At 27.2% G+C, this 24,698-nt stretch overlaps 1 protein-coding gene across 1 annotated transcript in view; it reads right to left on the reverse strand.

The window, feature by feature from the left end:
- LOC136080694 (uncharacterized) overlaps nt 1-24,698 on the reverse strand; it is a 214,868-nt gene that overhangs the window by 85,862 nt on the left and 104,308 nt on the right. Inside the window, exons 6-7 of the mRNA XM_065797670.1 lie at nt 19,634-19,723; nt 7,641-8,123 (exon numbers count right to left, since the gene is read on the reverse strand). Coding sequence (XP_065653742.1) covers nt 7,641-8,123; nt 19,634-19,723 — 573 coding nt within the window. The remainder of the gene's footprint in view (nt 1-7,640; nt 8,124-19,633; nt 19,724-24,698) is intronic.

The raw sequence follows: 24,698 nt of genomic DNA on the forward strand, positions 1-24,698 counted from the left end.
TTACTTGTTCTCCTCGTAAATCCAAAAGATTTCTATCTTGATCAACCAATCTAGTTTCCATTTTTGATATTTGTTTTAGTATTAGTGGTAATTAAGTTACGTAATTTGGCTTTTCAATAATTTTATATCCAGGACCTACATCTGGGAAAAATAAATGTATAATGTTACTAGTTGCTCCATTTACATACGATGATGCTATTATATCAATTGTTAATAGTATACTATTAACACTTAATATGTTTACTATACTAGTTGATATATTGGAGCCTACAGAATATATTGCACTGTCAAAACCAAAAATAGCTCTAATTGAATTTGAAGTTGTAAAATCAACTTTATAACCAGTTACAATGGTTAAATTTGCTTTTAATATATTCTTATTTGCTAAAATTGTAATATTTGCAACTCCTGAACTTGCATCACCGTTTAATATCATAGTCGATTGGATATAATTATTTATATCAACAACTTTATAAGATTCAACTAGAATGTTTATATTCTTCCAAGTTGTTCCATTATCTTTGCTATATCTAAAATCATTGTTTGAAAGATTAATATTAGGAAAACTGTAAGATGTATCTATACGAACTAGAGCCATTTCATATTCTCTGTCTTCTCTAAATTTAATAACAGGGTTAAAAATAGTTCTTAATAAACTATTATTTCCGCTCACTAATAAACATGTTATTTTTATATAAGATTATATTTTTTTCAACAATTGGGTATATAAAAACAATTTAATCCACTTCTATATTTTCCATAATCTTTCTTAGAAGATAGATCTATAATAACAAATCCATGAGGCTCTGTCCATGCTTTTTTACAAAAATTTTTAAACTCATCTTTTCCCATATCACTTGAAACATGATCATTATATATGTGATTAAAATTCTTTGAATCTTGAGGAAATAAGCAAATAAAATTTGTATTTTCTCGTATAGTTTGCCTAGGTAACATAAAATAATTTTGTGCAAGATAGAAACAATCTACACTACTATGTCTTCCTCGTATATAATATTTTTCACACTTGTTCTGCTTTGTTAATTGTAAATCATCAAATATCATCAAATTATTTTTACGAATATCTAGATCTTTAGGATCTGGCACATCTTCTTCCGTTTCAAAAAACTTACACTCCATATCTGTTTTCTCATTTAAGTTTTTTGAAACTTCTTTAAATACAAAATCTGGATTTTCATTTGATTTTTTTATTTCGTCTTGTAGCTTAAATAGTTCTAGAATAATTTCTTTTGGCAATTTTTTTTCAAAAGATTGCTTTAATATTTTGTATTCTGGTTGAAAAAGAGATTTTCCAAAAACTTGTAAATTATTATAGTCTAACCAACCAGGTCTCAAAAGTAAATTCAATAATAAAGTAGTTTTTCACAACCCGACTTTCCAACAATAATTCCTCTTATACTCCTAGGAAACAACATATTATTATTGCTCTTATTGCTATTCGCATTCCATGACAAATCTATAATATCCATTTTTATATATCAAGATTTTTTATAAAAAAATTTTCTATATATATAAAATGTTGTACTGCGTTAAATGTAGAAAAAAACAAATACACTAAACTTGCAAAATGTCGTGAGTAAAAACAATAGAAATATGCAACGTGGAAATTGCGCTATTTGTGGAAGATTAAAAACTCAATTTGCATCCTCAAAAAAAGGAGGAGATTTAGTGAGTTCAATTAATTCAGCAACACGTAAAATAAAACTACCATGGTCGAAGTTTCCAGGTGAAATGCATTTACCTGGAATGAACTTTGCAGGTCCTGGTACTAATTTAGATGAACGATTAACTTCTACTGACGCATATAAAGAATGGAGTAAACCTATAGATAGAGTTGATAATGCAGCTTACCATCACGATCTTGCTTATAAATACTTCAATGACACAGCAAAAAGAAATTTAGCTGATAAAATTATGATCGAAGAAATGAATTCTATAAAAAATCCAACAATACGTGAAAGAATTGAACGAGGTATTATAAAACCTATTATAGCATCTAAAGCAAAACTTGGCTTGGGTTCTTTGAACCCATATGAAATGGGTATTGAAACTACTCAAAAAAACTACAAACGATCAAAGAAAAAAACTTGAAATGGACTGACGAACTTGCAAACGAACTTCATGAACCAGTTGTAAAACATTTCAGAAAAATAAAAGTAATTGTAAATGGAATCGATGAAATATGGGCTGCTGATTTAGTTGACATAAAATCTTTTTCTAAATTCAATGACGGTATAAAATACTTATTAATGGTAATAGATGTTTTTCTAAGTATGGATGGATTGTTTCATTGAAGAGTAAAGCTGGAGTTGATGTTGCTAATGCTTTAAATAAAATCTTCAACGAAAGAAAGTGTAAAAAAATATGGGTATATAAAGGATTAGAATTTTATAATAAGTATGTTAAAGCGCTAGGTGTTGAGTTATACTCAACTGAAAATGAAGAGAAAAGTTGTGTAGTTGAACGTTGGAATAGAACAATGAAAGATAAAATGTTTAAGTACTTTTCAGCTAATTCTACTAGAAAATATATTAACGTCTTAGATGAAATAGTAAATAAATGCAACAACACAAAGCATTCTTCAATTAAAATGACACCAGTTAAAGCTAGCGATAAAAAGAATGAAAATATTGTTTGGTACAATCTAAATAGAAATGTACGATCAAAGTCTGTAAGACCAAAGTTTTCAATTGGTGATAGAGTTAGGATAACTAAAAAGAAAGCAACGTTTGAAAAAGGATACACACCAAGATAGACTGAAGAAGTTTTTACAGTGTCACAAGTTCAGTTCACAGATCCACCAACTTATAAATTAACTGACGACAATAATGAAGAAATACAAGGTACTTTTTATGAACAAGAAATGCAAAAAACAGATCAAAATATATTTAGGATTGAAAAAGTTATTCGTCAACTTAAAAAACAAGTCATTAGTAAAGTGGTATGGGTATCCTGATTCGTTTAACTCATGGGTTGATAATAAAGAATTGATAAGTCTGATGTATTAGGACATGTTTTCTTTTACGTTTAAGTTGATGAAATTGATGTAACCATAATATATTAATATATTATTGTTGATATGGATGAAATATGATATGATAATATGGATAGAGATATAGTTGAAAAATTTTGGCCCAGAACGACCTTTTTATACTACTAACATTTAAATAGATATCAGTATATAGAATGCGAGAAAAATTCAATATTTTGCAAATCCTTAAATATGATTTTTAGATAATAAGGTTGATATGATCTATAAATAATAAGATTTAAATGATAAGGATTTTTTTAACTTTAAAAATCTAACTATAAAAATGATTGATATTTGTATATAAAATGTAGAAAAAACACAAAAGTTTGCTGATAAGTTTGAATATGACCTTTAAATGATACGGTTGGGCTTTTTTAATTTTACAAATCTGACTAAAAAATTAATTTCTATATGTGTTTCACAGTTAACATCAAACTATTATCTTATGCATAATGATAAGTTGTCTTTTTTTTATAATTTATATTAATTATTACATAATAATGATAGTTCCGTTAGATTTCACATTTGTATAAGTCAACTTGATTGAATCTTTACTGTATAACTTATTTTATATTCTATAAATCTTGTTTATATAAATTTTTTTTTTTGTATTTTGAACCAAGTCCAATAGCCCCTGCCATCTCAGCAAACTTTTTGATTTTCGAAGGTCGTCATTTGATTTCTGGTGCATTTTGATGAATACATAGAGAAAAATTTTTTTAAGTTGAATTTACTACCTCCTCCAGTCTATTGAAATTTTTAACATTTTCTTTGAACCTCCTTAATTAAGCGAAAAGTATTGTTTATGCTAGTATTTTACGTAACTTATTCAATACGACTTAATAAATATATTCAATACGACTTAATAATTTAAACTTAAAATGTAACATAAAATACTCAGTTGGGAAATCTCAAATGTTAAAAATTTTAGAATAAAACAGGTTTATTAATAGTTTTACGACATGTATAATTCAAGGTTTTCCTTACGCATAATTTTAATTTAGATTTTAATTTAATGATCTTAAATTCCTTATATATGTTTACAATCTCTTGGGATGTTGTAAACATATTTAAGGAATTTTTTAATAAACATTGCCCTTACTATTGTCTGGAATTTGGAAAAATATATGCGATGTCTCAAGCAAAATCAAAAATGTGTTTTTGGTAAAAAAAACAATCAAAAGCTACCTGATAGTAAGCTGCCAACAAAAGGAGAAGTGCTTGGATATCTTTATTATAGAAAATACTTTATGACATCAATTTCTAAATCTACTAGACTTTAGGACGTTGTTGCCTGCTCCCTTTCGAATTTTTTTTTTATGCCTAAATGTAATGAATCTGGTGGTTGTCAGACAAAAGAGAGCGGTTTGATGTATGGTACTAAATCCTGAGAAATTGGTGAATGGATCGTAAGGATTTCAAGTCAAAATATAAGGTCAACAATCGTCTGACAACATTTTTCAATCAAGTCTTCAAAAGCATTCCGGTACTGAATTTGTAGACAGATGAGTTTGATGTTTAAAGGCTTTAAAGAATACAATTCAAAAAGGAAAAAAGCTGACAATTTTGTAACGGTTTCTTGCCTAAAGATATAATTAAATCAACATCAATTGTTGCAAAAAGATTCAATATTTCTTCCACAGGTCAGGTAACTACAATTGCAAGTATCGTAAATGCAGGCAATGGAGATTAGAATAAGTTTTCACTATTAGAAACAAGTTCAAGTAGGCATAACAAAATGGTCTAAACGAATGAAGGAACTAAACAAAAAAATATTTTATTTCAAGGGCTAAACACTTATCTCTGACTCTTTACCTGGACACAAAAAAAATTACAGATGTTCTTAATCATGGCAAAAATGTGGAATGATTGGTAGTAATTGTAGGCTCACCAGATCTTAATGAGCCCCAGCTTGTTGGAGTGATTGGAATTTCTGATGGGTGTGGAATAACCCAGGCTAGTTCAATACGAATGATTTTAAATGAATGAAATTTTTTTGAAGCAGTTGGTAGTGCATCCTCTGATACAATGGCGAGTAATACTGGATTGATTAATGGAGCAGTGTTAATTATTGAGAGATGGAGAGGCAAACCACTAACTTGGTTAGCATGTAGACACCATGTTGTAGAACTCCGAGCTAAAAAATAGAAAAGCGACAGGCAAAGTTACAACTGGACCTACAAATAATACATTTAAAATGTTACACAATAACTGGGATAAAATATTTGCTAAAGGATTAATTTATGACAATAGGAACAAGTTTGACTGGAAAAGTAACTGTGGAACATTTATTGAAAATAAGGTGAAATAAAAATATTTTAGAGATTTTAACTGTTGAGACTTTATTACGAAAGAAAATATATAACATTAAAGAAAGCATATTTTTTATCAACAAACAAGTAATTTATTGTTATTTATTGAATCAATACTTTTTCTTACAGTCTTGCAGGGAAGCTTTAAAAAAAAACGTAGAGGTGTCTATAAGTACCTTTGCCAGCTAACAGTTGTATTCAAAGGGGGATTTGTAACGGGATTTCATTTTAAAAGACCTGATGCCTTCCATCATGCAAGATATCTTGCTAAATCAATCTATAATCTTATACTTTGCCTTATTAGTTCACAGCTTGATTCAAATCTTTTTTCTGCAAACAATATGTCACGTTTTATAGTTTTTGCTAAGTTTGTTGGTGTTTTTTTATACTTTTTGATTTTTAAAAGCTTCTTTTGCATGTACGGCTCCAGATATGGATTTGCAAGCAATCAGAGATATGGAAAATTATAAAATTTAAAGACCTGATATTGCCCAAGCATGCATAGATGTGATGAAACAACATCAGTGGTACAAAGACCAGAGAACAGTTGTTTTCTTCAAAGCTGAGGAGGAACTAATGCCTGAAATTAGAGAAAAAAATGATAAAAAGCTATTTAACTCTGATTCTAAACAGGATAATTGCAAGCAAAATTTAAAAGGGCAATTTAAAATTCTAAATACTTCAAATCTGTCATCATTTGTTGGAGGCATAAGTTGGTTGGTTTTTGAGAACCTTGGATTCACAAAGAACGATCTTGAATGGTGTCAAGTTGTAAGAAATGGGGGTAATACAGCACTTTCAGAAGATTTAAGGACTAGGTTTATAAACTACATGTAGTAAATGATCTTGCCAAAAAAGCACTAAAACTTATTCAAGACTACTTGAAAGTGTGTGTAAATGAAGCATTAAAGAAACATATTCTTCTGGCAATAGCAGAGCATAGAGCAAAACATTTAGTTAGTAGCAAAAAAAATTTGATTAACTTTTGAAACAACATTTAACCTAACCATATTGTATAATATTAAAGTTGTAAAGTGATTGATCATGCTTTTGAGTCTATATTTAAGATTCGAATGTTTTTAATAAAAAGAACCAATAACTGAAATAAAATAAATTGTTAGACTTTCAAACTATATCTATAAATAAAATTACTATAATATATTGATGGAACAATAAAATGTGGTTGTTTCCTGATAGTTTCGTTTCATTGCAAAAATCGACTAAATAAATGCGCAAACTAAGTTGGCGCATTAGTAGCATAAAATAAGGAGATTTCAAGAAAATTCTATAAACTTCAGCACAATGAAGGAGGTAGTAAATAAAACTTTAAATAAAAATGCATACGATTTTTTCTATGTACTCATCAAAATGCACCAGAAATCAAATGAAGACCTTCAATAATCAAAAATTTTGCGGAAATGGCTTATGTCCAAGTTCCCAAGATTGAACTAGAAAATTGCTTTAGAAATATCCTGAAAAGAGCCCCGTATAGAAAAGGCGTCAGTGACAGAGAGAAACTAATCAATGACATTAGTTTTTATGATATTTTTTAGATCTGTAATTTAAAATATATTTCTTAATGTGTATACTTTCAATTTTGTATTTTATTTGTTAAATATTTGGGCACACTGATTGCTGTTTCTAATATGTTTTTTGAATGTTAAATTTTTGTCCCAGAACGTCCTAAAAGGACATCTTTGAGCGTCTAATCTAGACTCAGTTTAGAATGCATCTGAGACATTCCGTCTGAACGTTCATTGTATGTTTTTTGTACGTCCCCATGCTCACTGGGAAATGTAATCAATAGGGTAAAACTATGCATTTAACAAAGTAGATAAATTTAGTAGGGAGATGATTTGTTCGAATCTTTTCATTTAAGATAAATATACGTAGTAAAGAGTTCTAACAAGCTTTAGGTATGCAATAGAGAGTAAAAAAATAATGTGTTTATTATTAAATCTTTAAAATCAAGTTTAAATGTAGTTGGTGCAGAACAGACTTACTATGACCTGTATTGCATGGGTCTTGACAGCTAATTAGTTTTAATTGAAAGATTTTTGCTTAATTGCTGCTTTTTTTTAGTATTTTTTTAAATATGTATACAACATGCATTGGTAGACACTTTAACTATTATTTGATAACTTGATGATGTTGTTTACAGTAGTTTAGCAAAATATTGAGAAAAGTAAATAATTAAAACTTAAAATATTTTATTTCCCCTTTAAATTCATAAACTAACTTTTTAATACAAAACTTTTAATCAAAAATTAATTTACCTGGAATGTAATTTGTTATATTCAGGTTTTTAATGTAACCAGTTTGAACATCATTATTAGGATTTGAAACAAAAACTGTAACATTCGAAAAATCTTTTGGATCTTGATTTGTAAAATTAAATATTTTTTGACCATTAAGTTCAATGGAGTAAGCGTATTTTTCTGCCGATAACTTTTGGAATATTTTAACTGAAGTCCAATTACCGATTTGAATAGGAGTTGTTGATACGTTATAATCTGTTTTATTTAAGCCAAAAAGAATTAGCAAAGTTCCATTAGCTTGATTGAGAAACACTGATAGAATTTGACATCTGTGGTTAATATCTATACCATTAGTCAAACTAAAGATATTATTTTCAAGAACAGATTTATTTAAAGCTGTTGGATTGATTTCAAAATACACTGTGTGTTCTTTATAAAGCATCAATGTTGCAATTAAACTTCCTTTTGATAGAAAAGTCTCTTTTTCCATTGAGATGGTTGCTATAATGCAAGTTATATTTTGAATATAAAATAAAATTGAATGTTCGGAAAGTAGTAACAACTACAGAACTACAAAAATACAGCTTTTATATATATATATATATATATATATATATATATATATATATATATATATATATATATATATATATATATATATATATATATATATATATATATATATATATATATATATATATATATATATATATATATATATATATATATATATATATATACACATAATTGAATCCCATTTCAATTGAATTGATTATTTACAAAATAAAAAAGATTTTAATAACAACTTGTCACACACCGCCTGATAACAATATTAATAACTTTTCTAACTATTTCGCAAAAGTTTTAGTCAAATAGTTAGAAAAGGTAATAACATTGTTAAAAACCAATAGTGAAAAAAAAAACTATTTTGCATTAAAGACTTGAACATAGACTGTTTAACATACAATGAACACGATAAAACAAAAATCTTCTATGATAATTAATTCCAGCACAGTAAACTCTCATAAATAAATAAACCCACACGAGTCACTTCAACTTTATTTACTGGCATAGATAATATACTAACAAACTCAATTCATGATGCATCTCATAAAACAGGAACTTGTTAAACAGACACATCAGATCACTTCCCAATTTTTTTTGACTTGCACAATAATCAAATTCATCCCAGTGGACACGCATCGTCCAGAGGTCGTCTGTTAGACATCTCCTGGACATCCAGATGTCCCCTGGACAACACATTCCCACTGAGTTGAACAGTGCAAAAACTTAAACATATAAAAGAACAATTAACGAATCTCCTCTTTGCAAATTTAAAGAATTTTTATCAAGAAAAAAATTTGCTCTAACGTTTATGTTCAATGCTACCAAGGGCTTAAAAATACTGCCTATAACACATTTATAAATATTTTCCTTGAACAATTCAATAAGCACTTTCCACTTACAGAAAAAAGAAATAAAAGTTAAATACTTTTATTAAAAAAACATGGGATAATATGAACAAAATTATTGTTAAAACTAAATTAAATCAGAAACTTTACCCTCTAAAATTGAGAATATTGAATTTCAGTATACAGATAAAGAAATCTCCAAAAACATTAACAATTTTTGTGTAAATAATTGCTCAAACCTAGCATCACAAATAAAATATTCGAACAGATCATTTAATAGCTATTTTACTGATCATACTACCTTTTTTCCTGAAAATGATTTAACATTAGAGGAATTCGAAGAAGCAAAAGAACATTAAAAAAAAAAGCTCCAGGCATCAATGATATTTTCAGCAATGTAGTAATAGATATCTTACCCTTTATAAAAGATCCTCTTTTTAATATTTTTAACTCATCAATTTGAACAGAAGTTGTCCATTAAAAATTCAAAATAGCAAAAATTTTACCAATATTTAAAACTCGAGACACATTATCACCAACCAATTATAGACGTATTTGAATTCGTTCAGTATCTTCTCTGCTTATGAAACAGTGTAAAATAGACTCTATAAATATCTTACAGAACAAAAACTTTTAAGTGAATACCAGAACAATTATTTAATGAATCACTCAACAAAAAATGCCATCATTGACCTTATGAACAACATCAGCTTACATAGGTAGTCTTTGTTGATTTGACAAAAGCTTTCGATGAGGTCAACCATAAAATTGTAATTGAAAAAATGGAAAAATTCTTTATAAAAAACGAAACTATAAAATAGTTCACCAGCTATTTAATTAAAAGGCAACAATGTGTCATAATTGACGATATTTCTAATTTAAAGCTATTAAAAATAAAATGTTGTATTCCACACGGATCAAATCTTGCCCCTTGGTAATCCTTATACGCATTAATGGCCCACCTAAAGCCACTATAAATCTTGATTGCATTAGGTTTGCAGATGATACAAATCTGTTTCATTCATCTTCTTCTATTGATGACCTTTTTGTCAACCTTTTCAACCTTGAACTTCAACAACTTAAAACATGGTTCAGTGCTAATAAGTTATATATAAATGTACAAAAAAATAAATAAATTTTATTTTACTCAAAGCAACAAAAAAAAATTTTCATCAACTCTTCCGTATCTAAGAAGAAACAGCCTACTTGAAGGCCATCAACACTCAATTATTTAAACGTCTTGGTTTGCTTCTCAAAGCTAGAGCCTTTTTATCACAAGAAAACTCAAAAACTCTTTACTTTTCCTTTATAGATAGTCATCTTACATACGCTAACATTGCTTGGGGAAGCACACACAAGACAAATTTAATGCCTCTTTATCGACGGCAGAAATATGCTTCTAGAATAATACATAGTAAAAACAAACATAAACATGCTTAACCTCTATCAAAAGAAATTAACGCGCTAAATATTTATCAAATTAATATCTTTGCTAATATACTATTTATGCTAAAAATCAAAATGGGATAAGTTTCTTCACGATTTACGGAAAACTTATTTCATTCAATTACCAATAAGTAACACAAGAGCAGTTGGTAACTTTATCGTACCCCGAAAACAAAGTCTCACTTTTCTCTTATCTCTTATCGCGGCTCTATTTATACAACAAAATAATTCCGATCTAAACCTTAATTACTCTTCCTAACAGTATATTTTCTTTAAAATCAAAACTTAAAAATCTTGCTTTTAATATAGATAATAATATAAAAATGTTATGGTTCACATGATATATCAAAATTTAAACTAAAACAATCTACAATGTGAAAAAGTCAGATATAAAACATTTAAAAAAGTTAAAAAAAAAACATGCACACGCAATATCACAATAATATTTAAAAGATTTGTTAATAAGAACCACAATGTTTATGTTTTTTTTTTGTGTATTACCCCAAGGTTCTTCACTACATCGATATAATCTTATCACGTCTTTTATAACATATTCAACTAATGCTTCCTAAATTTAATTATATTATTTTTTTTATTTTTTAACAGTGTTAATTTTTTGTTTTTTTGTTACATATATTTTCGCAGTATTTGGTTAAATATATTCTTTTGTAACAGAAGTATATTTTGTTTAAATTATGAGGTGTAAAAAATTGTAATGAATATGTAGTTGTGCATATATATATGAGAAACAAAAATAAAAAGTTAAAAAAAATAACTTTAGTAAACAATTATTTAAATACGCTTACAAATAATACATTTGCGTTGAATATCTTTGAAACTTTGATCTTTTTTAACGTTTTTATGAACTTAAGTTAAATATCTCAGTTAATTAGACAATTAAACATAAATAGAAAATTAAACATAAAATAAAATCATTTAATAAAATCTATTCAAACATATTCATAAACTGCCTGATTTTTTTTTAGTTAAATACAATTTTTTATTTTATTCTTGATTAATTTATAATTAATGCACTTCATTTAAAACAATAATTAATACTTTTTACTTTATTTAAAAGTGTTTACAATTTTTTTTTTTTTTTTTTTTTGCTGTCATTGTTTTTTAAACTTTCTAATTAATGTCTTAATACTACTAGGGTAGTTTAACTAGAAAGTTTACAAAATAACAAAAAAAACTTTGTTATGCTTTCGACTATATTAGTTTTATATATTTAAAAAAGGATTTATTGAAACACATCATTGTTATCGTTGCTTATAAAATTAATAAAACAAATTGCTCTAAAACATCAACACTCATCATAAAAAAAAAAAAAATACGTTTTAATTAAATAAAAACTTCATTTAACATTTTATGATAATTAATTCAATAGTTTAATAAAACTTTTGTTAAAAGCGCTAAGCGTCGTATAAAAATATTCCATAAGAAAGTTTACAAAGCATTATAAAAATTTGTAAACTTTTTGACTACCAAATTTGTGTATTAATTTAAAGTTTATTGAAACAATCGTTTTTGTTGATGTTTATAAAATTAATCGTACATATTGTTTACATTCGCCTTAAAAAATACATTATTTAATAATATCCTTTGATAATTTAAATATAATATTTCTGTTATAGTACAAAATCATTTAAAGTATTTTCTCACAACATTACTTTATTTCAGACCTGCTTTTAAAACGTTTTTAAAAATATAAGAAGCCATAGTCAAGTTGTCACAAAAACAAATTAAATGCAAAATCAAGAATAACTTGCTACGCACGCCTTCCCTGTTTGCGACTGAGGAAGTGATAAATAAAGAAATTGTTAGAACTAAAGATAGAAAGGTTTTAAAAAATTCATTTAGGTTTTAAAAAATTCATATTAACTCTTTTATTTTAAAATTCCAGTTAAGTAAAAAAGCCCTGAAAATCATTTACGCATTTTAAAACACATGTTTGAATGAATAAAGAAAGTAGCATCTATATTTTTTGCATTAATACTTTATAAAATACAAAAATAATATTATAAGATAATTCCTGATTTTGCTTCATTTTTTTTCTTTCGTGTATTGTGGTCAATGCTCTTTTTTAGAGGTTTTAAGTTAAAGTTGAATTGTCAACTTTAACTTGAAAAATCTGACATTCAACTTTGAAGTTGAATGTGATATTTTTTTGACCACTCTCTCTTTTAGGTTGACATTAAATAGTAACTGTAGAAAAGGAATTAAATACCGCCATTTTGATCACTTTTTGACAATTTTTTCAAAAATTTAAAATTTTTAAAAAATGAAGGTGTTCTAAATTTTATGTTGATGTATCTTTTAAGCGTCCAAATATACTTTGATAAAATTTGAAACCATATTGCGATTTTTGATTTAATTCAAGATGAAGAATGTTTTTTTTTTTTTTCAAAAATTAATTTCTCTCAACCTAGGAGATGCAGGAAGTGTTTTTAAAGGGTATTTCTGCCCTGGTGATCTAATTGCTGTGATTTCTTGCAAAAATTTTCATATTAATGAATATTACCGAAATATTAGTTGCAATTGAAAAGAGTGATGCCGAAAGCAGACACCGACAAAAAACTAAAATTGAGATAAAAGCACTTTTGTCTAAATATTGAATAATTAAATCTATACAACAAAAATATTTTTTAAACCAATTACTGGAAATTTTTGTATAAAAGCTGCCTGGCTGGTTTTAGTAGAGCATAAAATTGACCTTTCTCCATCGGGTGACATTAATATCTTAATTTAGCAAAAATTGAGGACTGGCTGCTTTCTGCATAATTATGTTTAAATATCTTATTGTAAAAATCTATTAGGAATGCAACCAACTTTTTCTTTCAACTAGCACATAAATAACGTAAATAAATTTCTGTTAGAAAATTAAGAAAAATTTAAATGCCACAAACAGTTTATATATTATAATATGTTGCAAAAAACATTTTTCATTTTTTTAATAAAAATATACTCTTGAAAAATTTTTTTACAATCTTGTTAAATTGTATTCACAACCAGAGCTTTTAGCTTTTTATAGTGATTTTTTTGAAGACACAGCTTTAAGTTTTTATGCACTGCTTTAGATGTTTGTTCTGATGCAACACAGAGCGGAATCTTCAGCCTATAGAGACGGAACTTAATTAAGTAAAACTTCCATCTAAGAAAAAGTCTCTATTGCAAATACATAATGAACATGTTTTTTTAAATGAGGCATGGACTGTGCAAACTTGTCTATTTTTTCTTTGTAAAAGAGAAAATAAACATGTTTTCGGACAAAACAGCATTCACCAAATAATACAAAACAAAAGCTAAACAAATATTAATTTGCTGAAAATAATAGTATTAATGTCTTTGTGCTGCCTAATTCTTGGTAGATCAAAAGTCCCTACCTGAACTAAGTAAAAACATTCAAGAAGTGTTTAAAACAGTTTAAAAGCAATGAAGTTATCTTTAAACAGCCTCACAGTCTCAATTTATTCTAAATATTAAACTGGAAAATTTCTTAAAACTTTGGCGAATCAAAATCGCTACCATTAAAGCCATGCCTGATAACCGTTTTCTTTTTAAGAAAGTTCTCTTGACTTTTTTCAGTTAGGAGAATTGTTCATAAACATGATATTCAGTTTGTTGGAACTATTTTGATAATTTCCCAAGTCAATTTCTCATCCAAAAGACACGGGTTAATAACATTTTTATAATATTTTATTATTAAGGTTAATTATAAACATATAAATGTTTGGAGTTTGCTCCATGTCTGGGAGTGATGTGGAAGACCAAAAAATACAGGATCCGCCCCTGGTAAAAATTAGTTAATAATGTTATAATAGTTTTTAAAATAAAATTTAATCCTTTTGATACCGATGAAGTATAGGAATCCTGACAGATAAAATTTAATTTATAACTCTAGTTCCATGTGTTGGTCACTAGATTGTTAACAGTCAATCGTGTCTATTATTTTTACAACCAATGGAAAAATAGATATATCAAAGGAAAATTTTTTTCTTTTATCATAAAGCCTTTTAGATTTTCTTATTTTATGAGTATAAATGTTAGTAAAGCGTTGTGGCTTGGAATTAAAATTTACAGCAATGTTAAAAGTCATAGGAGTTTATATTTATTATAATTTTCGGACAATCTAAATCATTGTATTGACTACCTAAAGTTGTTTTTTTTATCTATATATCACTTGAACTACAGAAAATGGATAAATTATAGCAAAAACTTTAATGTCCAAAAACCGTTTTTTTAGAAATTTTTTTCAAACATAAATTTCTGATTTCAAAGATTTGTTTTATTTTACCTTTCAAATTTTGAGAACGTTTACATGTTTTTAGAAACAAGTAATTAATGAAAATGTTTAAAAAAAGTCATAACAGCTGAAGAAGTGGCTCATAATGCATTGCATTGCATTGCATTGATAATGCAAGAAGTTTACCTTGAGATAATTAAACTAATACATAGAATGGAGAAAGATATTTTGGACTTTAAAGTTAATAATTTACCTAAAGAAGAAGATTTTGTATCAATGTATTAATAAGTATTAGAGCTTGAATCAACATTAAATGAAAGTGTTACTGCTTTAAATACTAAAGGTAATACAGCTCATGGCCAAAAATTCAATATCAATGAAAAACGATTGCGGATGAAAAAGGATAAAACAGAACTTATTTCAACATTTTTTTACTATAAGAACTTGCCGGTGATTCTTTTATTAATTGCCATGATGAGAAAGACTATTTTTCTAAAGTTCTTTAATATTTATATTAGATAAAAAAAACTTATATGAAAGCAATCTTTATCTCAAACAAAAACACAAAAAAGTGCCTTCATTTTCAATGAATGAGTTATTCTTATTCTTAGGTATTAATATTTTAATGGGTTACCATAGTTTATTCTCTTTGCAGTGCTATTGGAATAACTCTCAAGACCTAAATGTTTCACTTGTTTCAAATTCTCTTTCAAGAAGTAGATTTTCACAAAAAAAAGGAAACATTCATTTAAACGACAATAATCCCGTTCCTACTAACAACACAGATAAACTATATAAAATAAGGCCTTTTATTGACAAATTAAATGGAAATTTTAAAAATCTTTGGAATCCAAAAACTATATAAAATAGGCCTTTTATTGACAAATTAAATGGAAACTTTAAAAAACTTTGGAATCCAATGAGTATATGAGTATTGATGAGAGCATGGGAGAAGCTCTTTAAAGCAGTATGACCCCATAAAACTTATAAAAGGAGGTTATAAATATGGGCACGTGCTTATATATATGGTTATATCTCCAAATTTAGTATGTATCAAGAAATGAATGATGAAACGGAAAAGATAGATATACCTAATTCCATTGGTCTTGGTGAAAAAGTTGTTTCATATCTCACAAATGACTTGTTTGACAAAAACTATAAAGTATTTTTTGACAATTATTTTTCGTCTGTTCTTTTTGCGGAGTATTTGCTGTTGCTAAATGTGTTATGTTGTGGAAAAAAAGATCCAATAAAAAATATTTATTAAACGGTTTATTGAGTGACAAAGATCTTACCAGCGTGGATAATGGTCATCGCGTTTTTAACCTTGATATTATTCCATATAAATGGATGGACAATAACAGTGTTCATTTATTTTTGAGTTACCATAGAACTGAAAAAGAACAAACCAAACGAAAACAAAAAGATGGTTCAATAATAATCATGTTCATTATTCAGATATTTAAATGTCAAAAAGCTATAAATGGCTATAATATAAACATAGTAGGAGTTGACAAAGCCAATTTTTATTGTTCCATTTAAGATATATATTGAAATATTAAATGGTGGCGGAGGTTGTGTTTTGGGCATGTAGATCGAACAATAACTAATCCATATATTATATATTGTAAAGTAACAAATTTAAAAATTACAAGTATGTTGTTTCGTCGCAATTTTACATTAGGACTTTTAATTCTTGGTCATACTACAAAAATTCAATGACCACTAAGTTTACCTAAATCTTCTAAATAAGAAAAAAACCATATATTCCGCTCCAAATTGTGTACATTTACTAAGTAAAGGTGTTCATTGGTCTTTATTTGGCAATAAAAAGATGCATTGTGAAGTTTGTTTTAAAAAAAAAGCAGGAATCATGAACCTATAGCTTTGTGAAATCTGCAAAGTATTCCTCTGCATTCAAAAAAGTAAAAATTGTTTTCTTGAATAGCACAAACTTTAATATCGTTTCCTTATACACTCTGTTTTACTTTGATGTTAACTTTTCATGTTGTTTTAATTACGGAAAAAACATTAAACTACGACAAGTCAGAATGTCAGAATGTATAAAATAAACAAAGATAATGTTGGTTATGTTATAGATGAACTCATTAGTTTCTTTGGATCATGGTGAAGATTTAATATACTTAAAAAAAAACAGTACCAACAATGATGTTTTTGATGTTTAGCCCATTGCTATAGGTTGTTATAGATATTAGACACACACACACACACACACACACACACACACACACACACACACACACACACAGACGCACATACATATATATATATATATATATATATATATATATATATATATATATATATATATATATATATATATATATATATATATATATATATATATATATATATATATATATATACATATATATAGAAATATGTACATATACAGTATTGGACAAAACATTTGCAACCAACATCGAACAATGCTAAAAAGAGTTCCTATATTTACATGTCTTAAAAACGAAACGAACTATACTACCACAGCAAACAGTTCAGAAGTCTGGAGTCATAGCATGCCATGACGTGAGCAATCAGCTGACAGGTGACAGAACACAGGCAGAATTTCGTTGACAAGTGCCATTTTGCAGCGGACAAAACAAGTGCAACTTTTTTGGTTTGTTTTATTTTCTTAAGTCTGGTCCGTGTCACCGTCACGGAAGTTTTTTAATAATTAAAGGAAGTATCCAGAAGTTTCCAGAAGCATGCAGAAGTTTCCAGAAGTTTCCAGAAGAAGCATCCAGAAATATCCAGAAACATTCAGAAGCATCCAGACGCATCCAGAAGCATCGAATAGAAGCATCTAGAATCTTCCAGAACAGGTTCACACAGGTTCATTTTACTATATAAGAGACATGTAAATCGACATGTAATTCAGTCAGTATATGGAGGTCAATAAGTCAGTATTATCAAGACAGTTTATCGAAGTGAGTTTTATCAAAGTGTTTTATCGAAGAACATCAATACAAGAAGTGAAATACAACAAGTGTTTCATTACATCAATACAGTCCACATCCAACCAAGACGTTGTGTTCCACAGAGCATTATTGTATCATCACAAGGTAAATGTAACACGGTGAGCCTTGAGAAGCGTGATTATTTGTTTTTAGCATTTTTATGACTTCAAGTGCAAAAATGGCTCCCGACAGTCTTGGATTGGAACTAAGAAAGAAAATTATTGGCGATTACATAAGTGGGATGTAACAAAAAAGTATTTATGATAAATATCGCGTGAAAAAATGGACCGTATCAAGACTATGTTCCAAGTATCGTTCTACGGGGAAGTTGGCAGCAGATAACAAAGGTGGAAGACCGTGTTCCACCACTTCTAGAGAGGATTCTATGATCGTCAGATCCGTCAAGAAGGATCCCTGGATATCATCAGTCGAGATACAAAAACAATTGGAGCTGCCTGTATCGGACTAAACAATCAGACGACATGCTGTTGAAGCCGGATTGTTTTCTCGACGTCCTGCAAATAAACCGCTGATTTCACTAAAAAACCAAAAGAAAAGACTCCTGTTTGCAACATCTCATATTGACTGGAATGTGCAGAAATGGCGAACTATCCTGTTCAGTGATGAATTGAAATTCAACATCATTAAGAGCGATGGCATTCGCCGTGTACGTCGACCGGCCAGAAAACGCCTCGATTTACGTTACTGCCCTATGGTCTTATGGCAGTAACGTAAATCGAGGCGTTTTCTGGCCGGTCGACGTACACAGCAAATGCCATCGCTCTTAATGATGTTGAATTTGGAGTATGGCGGAGGCAATGTAATGGTCTGGGGGTGTTTTTCTGCTAACGGTCTAGGTCCAATACATCGAAGCGATGGAATAATGAACCGTTTCATGTATAAAAATATCCTGAAAGATGTTATGTTACCTCATGCTGAATGAAATATGCGAATAAAATGGGTTTTTCAGCAAGACAACAATCCGAAACACACTGCAAAAGTAGTCAAGCAGTGGTTTCGAGACAACCACCTATCGGTGATAAATTGGCCGCCTCAATCTCCGGATCTCAACCCTATCGAGAACCTGTAGGAGATCGTCAACCGCAGAATTAATCGTGAAGGTGTTTGTAATAAAGATCAACTGTTTGAACAAATCCAAAAGGCCTGGGCAGCGATTTCACAAAGTTTCATTGATCACATCATCGAATCTATGCCTCGAAGATGCAAGGCTGTGATCGACAACAAAGGATTTGCCACGAAATATTGATAGCGAAATACAGCTTGGTCAACATTTTATCAAGTTGCACTTGTTTTGTCCAGAAGGAAATCAACTTTTTTTTAATACTTTTGATTAATTTATTTATTTTCGTGTACAAATAATAAACTTTGTGATGAATAAAACTTGAAGAACTTTGTCTCTAAACAGTTACATAGTTATTTCTCTAAATTGAAAAATGCAGCTCTTTTATATAAAGAAACTAAATTAGCATTATTTGGTTGCACTCGTTTTGTCCGATACTGTATATTTATATATATATATATATATATATATATATATATATATATATATATATATATATATATATATATATATATATATATATATACATATATATATATATATTTATATATATATATATATATAGATATATAAATATGTATATATATAAATATATATAAATACATATATATATATATATATATATATATATATATATATATATATATATATATATATATATATATATATATATATATATATATATATATATATATATATAAATATATATATATATATATATTTATATATAAAAATATATATATATATATCCTTTTTTTCTTGACATATTTCTATAAATTAATTTTTAAAAAAATAACTATAAAAACAGACAGTTAAAAAATTAAAGTTATTATGACACTACTTACAAGATTTAAAAATATTACACTCTCTTGTTCTGTTCATAAATCCATAGGAATTATTATAAAGAGACCATTCACTCCATTGTGACCACACAGCTAAATAAACAAATTTCATATAAAAAGATTCATTAGACACAATTTATTAAACAACCTACCTATAAACGAGTAGGTGGCTTAAGATTACATGAATATATAAACATATATATATATATATATATATATATATATATATATATATATATATATATATATATATATATATATATATATATATGTATATATATATGTGTGTGTGTATATATATGTATTTATATATATATAATATAAAGAGAGAGAGATAGAGATAGAGAGAGAGAGAGAGAGAGAGAGAGAGAGAGAGAGAGAGAGAGAGAGAGAGAGAGAAAAGCATTACGTTATTTAAATTTTATGAATGATATAGCATAACTTCACCTACGCATTAAACCATTTAAGTTACAGAAAAACTTTTCAATATAAACCTGAAACAGTTTTTAGAAATAGTTTTTGCGGAAAACATACATAAATTAGGGAAAGTTTGTTTACCTTGTGTCGGATTTTTTTAATGCCCAAATTCAAGACCCTAGACTTGCCTAAAAATGATGAAACTGATATAATCACATCTCTAAACTTACAACTTGTATCAGTATATATAAATTGACCCAAACTATAAAAGTCTGTCATGTAGAAAAGTTTAAAAATTGGCGACTCTAGGTAAATTAATAAGGTTAACTTGTAGTTCTATCTAGGGTTATTAGCTAATATACTTTTCCAGCTAGCACACATACGTTGATAAAACGCTAGAACAACATTGCCCGTTGAGCTGACCCAAAATCAATTGCCAATGTTGCTTTTATATCATTTTGGTTACAAATGCGACGTCGCCAACGACCATAAAACAACGTTTGCATAATGTTGTATTTTTTGTCAGCATTGCATAATATAATATTCATCGTTGTATTTTACCTAAGCACAATGTTGAAATATACCTTGGCAAAATGATGTAATTTAAATTGATTCAACGTTGAACTTTACATTATCGCAACATTATGTTTATATTTTATCAGAAATTAAATTCATTTGTTTTTTATTTTAGTATATATATATATATATATATATATATATATATATATATATATATATATATATATATATATATATATATATATATATATATATATATATATGTATATATATATATATATATATATATATATATATATATATATATATATATATATATATATATGTACATATATATATATATATATAAATATATATATATATATATATATATACATATATATTTACATATATATATATATATATATATATATATATATATATATATATATATATATATATATATATGTACATATATATATATATATACACATTAGATATTACATATTTATACACATATAGTTTTATCTATGCATTTATATAAATATGTATTTCAACCATCTTGACGAATCAACAATGCTAAATACATTTGTTTATACCTTATATAACTAAAAAGGCTGCATCTGATTACAGAGCAGTTAATAATGTTTGCTTTGCTTGTGGCTTGATATTTTGATTTATAAGAAAGAGAAAAATATATTAGAAAGATATATTTAGATATATTATAAGTGAAAAAGAATTTCTTTAATATAAAGAAATACATATTTGCACATTTGTTTTCTCTTTATGCAAACACAAAGTTGATCTACTGTATATTATCCGACATTATTCCAATATATATGGATCAAAGTTGATCCAATATAATTCAACGTTAATTCGTACACATTAGATTAACATTGGGTTATAAACATTTGATCAACTTTAATTCATATATTTTGGATCAATGTGCGATCATTGTATCACCTAACATTGTATAAACGTTGTATTTGCATTGGAGAAAACAGACGACATTTGCGATGTTTTTAGTTATGTTAGGTTAACGTAAGTGTGCTAGCTAGGTAGGGTCGCTCTTTGACAATTATTTTTAACTCTATAATAAAGAGATAACAAATATAAACACATGAATTTGATTCAAAATTTATTTAATCTTAGGTAGAAGTAAACTTTATGACCCTAGGCACAAGAAATAATAGCCTTATGAAAAATGTCATTAATTAGCATATTATGCAGCTGTGGCGCAGTGTCAGCGTACTTTCCTCAGTAACATAAGATCCTTGGTTCAAACCCCACCTCTAGGCAAGTTTTATAACATTGATTAGGAAGGACGTGTGACCTTCCTATTAAAATGCTCCTCCGCGGTGCTCTGTGATAAGACCGTTAGGAATTCTTGGGGCACCTAAAAAAAAAGCGAACATCGATTGAGAGGAGATTTATTGAACATCGCATTAGTACTTAAGTAACAATTATTATAATATACAAGAGTTTATAGATAAGCATTTCCTCTTGGACGGTAAAACAGTATTAGTTTTCAACGGCGACAACCCTACTTTAGACCATCATAAAACGTTTTACGCTTATAACTTGTTATAGTACCGCTCTCTTAGAATCAAATTAGAACTAAAAATAAATATTTTTATAACTAATCACCTCACTGAGAAGCATTACTTAGAACTTTATAATTTTTAAATAAAATGGTCTGGCCCCAGGTACAAAGAGGCTCTAGGTACACGAACTTCCTCAAATTGTTGTTGAAAACTTTTTCACAGCAATTTAAAATAAAACATATAGTTAAGTATTTTTTTTTTAGTTTTTGTTATAAAAAACTTTTAATTTATGTTTATTTTATTATTTTCAAATTAACTTTATTACTAAAAATTTATAACCTTTTATTAAATTTTAAAAAAAATATACAACACTCTGTTTCAATATTTTTTTACTTTTTAAATTTTTAATCTTTAAACTTGTAAAATGAATGAAAATTCATTTTAATTAATTTAATTAAAGTTATTTATTTTGTAATAGTTTCTTCAGTATTATATAAATTTAAATTAAAAAGGTAAGTTTAACTAAAAAACTGAAAGGAAATAATTCCTAATGAAAGGTGTAATTAGTTTTTACAGATGATATAGGGAAGAGATGGGCAAGTTGCAACAGGGGTAAGTTGCAACAATACAATTTATAGGACGGTATTTGTATATTAATCTGAAAATTACATTTAATAACTATAGCTATAACACGTCAGTTGTAAAAAACTTACAGTTATAAACTAAAAAATTCAAAAGATTTTGCTAATTTTGTCTTTTTGATATAAATTTCTAAGTTTTGTTTTGAAAGTTTTTTTGTGTTTAACTGTAAAGTTAAAGATTTATAACCAAAATAATGGTAAGTTAAACAAATCCTTTTCAAATACAAAAAAAATCAAAAAATTAGATTTATTTAATGTAAATAATTATACACATTGATTAGAGTTATTATGATGCCTACTGGGTGAGTTGCAACAAATTGCTTAGGGTAAGTAAATAATAAATTAGTTTAAATAATAATCCTTTTTGTTTAATCTTTGTCTGCAATCATTAGTTTACTAAATAAGTCAGGTGTATGTGAATTCTCTTGTAAAAAAAGGTATTGCAGTTCAATAAAAAATACTTCTTTCCTTTAATGTAATTATAAAATTTTATTGCAAAACAGAAATTAGAGATTAACTTGTAATATTCCTTGAACTTTGTGAGGCTTATATTTTCAAAGTATTTTGTTGCAAAATGCCCCGTTACGGGGTAAGTTGCAACATTTTTTTATTCATTTTTGTTTCACTATTGCGGAACTTCTAAGTTTGATATTATATTCAACAATCTTGGTTTAGTACGTTACACTGAATAAAGTTTCAGCCAATTGATTAAATGGTTATAGATTTATGGCAGTTTTAATTTTTTTTTTGTTGTTTCTTTGCTACTTATAACTCAAAACGTTTCCGATTAATGTGATATTTGGTCACTATTTTCAAAATAATGGTTACATTAGAGCTCTACTACGTATTACCTACAATTTTTACTATATTTGTTTTAATGCTACAACTAACATTTTTGTTTTATGGACCAAAACATTAATTTGCTAGTTAAAGCGTAGTTTGACTTGCGTCATATTACTAAGCATTGTGTAAAAATGTTAGCATTTTCTAAGGTATGAACTACTGTCAAAATGCATAATGTTAAAAAAGTTTAAAAAGCTTTATAAAGATACCTACACAAAAAAAATTTGAAAAATTTAGCAAAGTGAACTAAAATAATGAAAAATAATAAAGTTTGGAGGATCAATCAGAAAAAAATCCTATGAAAGAGAGAATAGTTCTTTAAAGAGAAGTAGAAATCCTCGTAAAAACGTGTCATCAAATAAAATCTCTTCTAAACACGGGGGTTATTTTTTACTGTTTTTCTGCCAAATGCTTTTTTTAAAAAATACCAAAATTTATCGAAACTTGATCAAAAACGTCCGCAAATGATTATTTTTTTCGCAAAGTTGCAAAAAAATAAAATCTTTGGCATTAAATTAGGGTTACATAATAGTATTTTAAGTATATTTTGTTTAATAGAATATAAAGTTCGAACATATATTATTCTTTTTTTTTATAAAATCTGCTAGTCAAAAGTTATATAGATATTGAAGTTCAATTTCTTTTAAAAATTAGCTCTAAAACTAAAAATAATCAGCTTGATAGACTACATGACAACTTTTTAGATGATCTCTAATTCCAGTTTATAATTATATGTCTAAATAAGAGCTATATAATAGTTTCAAGCAAAATAATCATCAAAATATCTTTACGGCATCAGTGAAAAGAAGATATACGTTGTAAACTGGAATTGTAGATTTATATATTAGGAATCCATACAGGAATTTTCAGATCATATGATTTATTATGGATGAAGGCTATCAAAGAGTTTGTTAGTTGGTTATTTTTTCAATCAATAAGATGACTCAGAAACCATTATGGATTTTAAAAAATATATTAATATCGGTGTTATGTTATTAATTGATGCGTAAAAATTTTAATATATATAATATATCATACGTTTGGTAGGGTAGAAAGTGTAATTTTATTAATAAATTTTAAATTAAACTTTTTTAAATCCGTGAAATTTTAGTTCAAGATAAAGTA

Source organism: Hydra vulgaris, chromosome 05 (assembly GCF_038396675.1).
Source record: "Hydra vulgaris chromosome 05, alternate assembly HydraT2T_AEP".
Lineage (NCBI taxonomy): Eukaryota > Metazoa > Cnidaria > Hydrozoa > Anthoathecata > Hydridae > Hydra > Hydra vulgaris.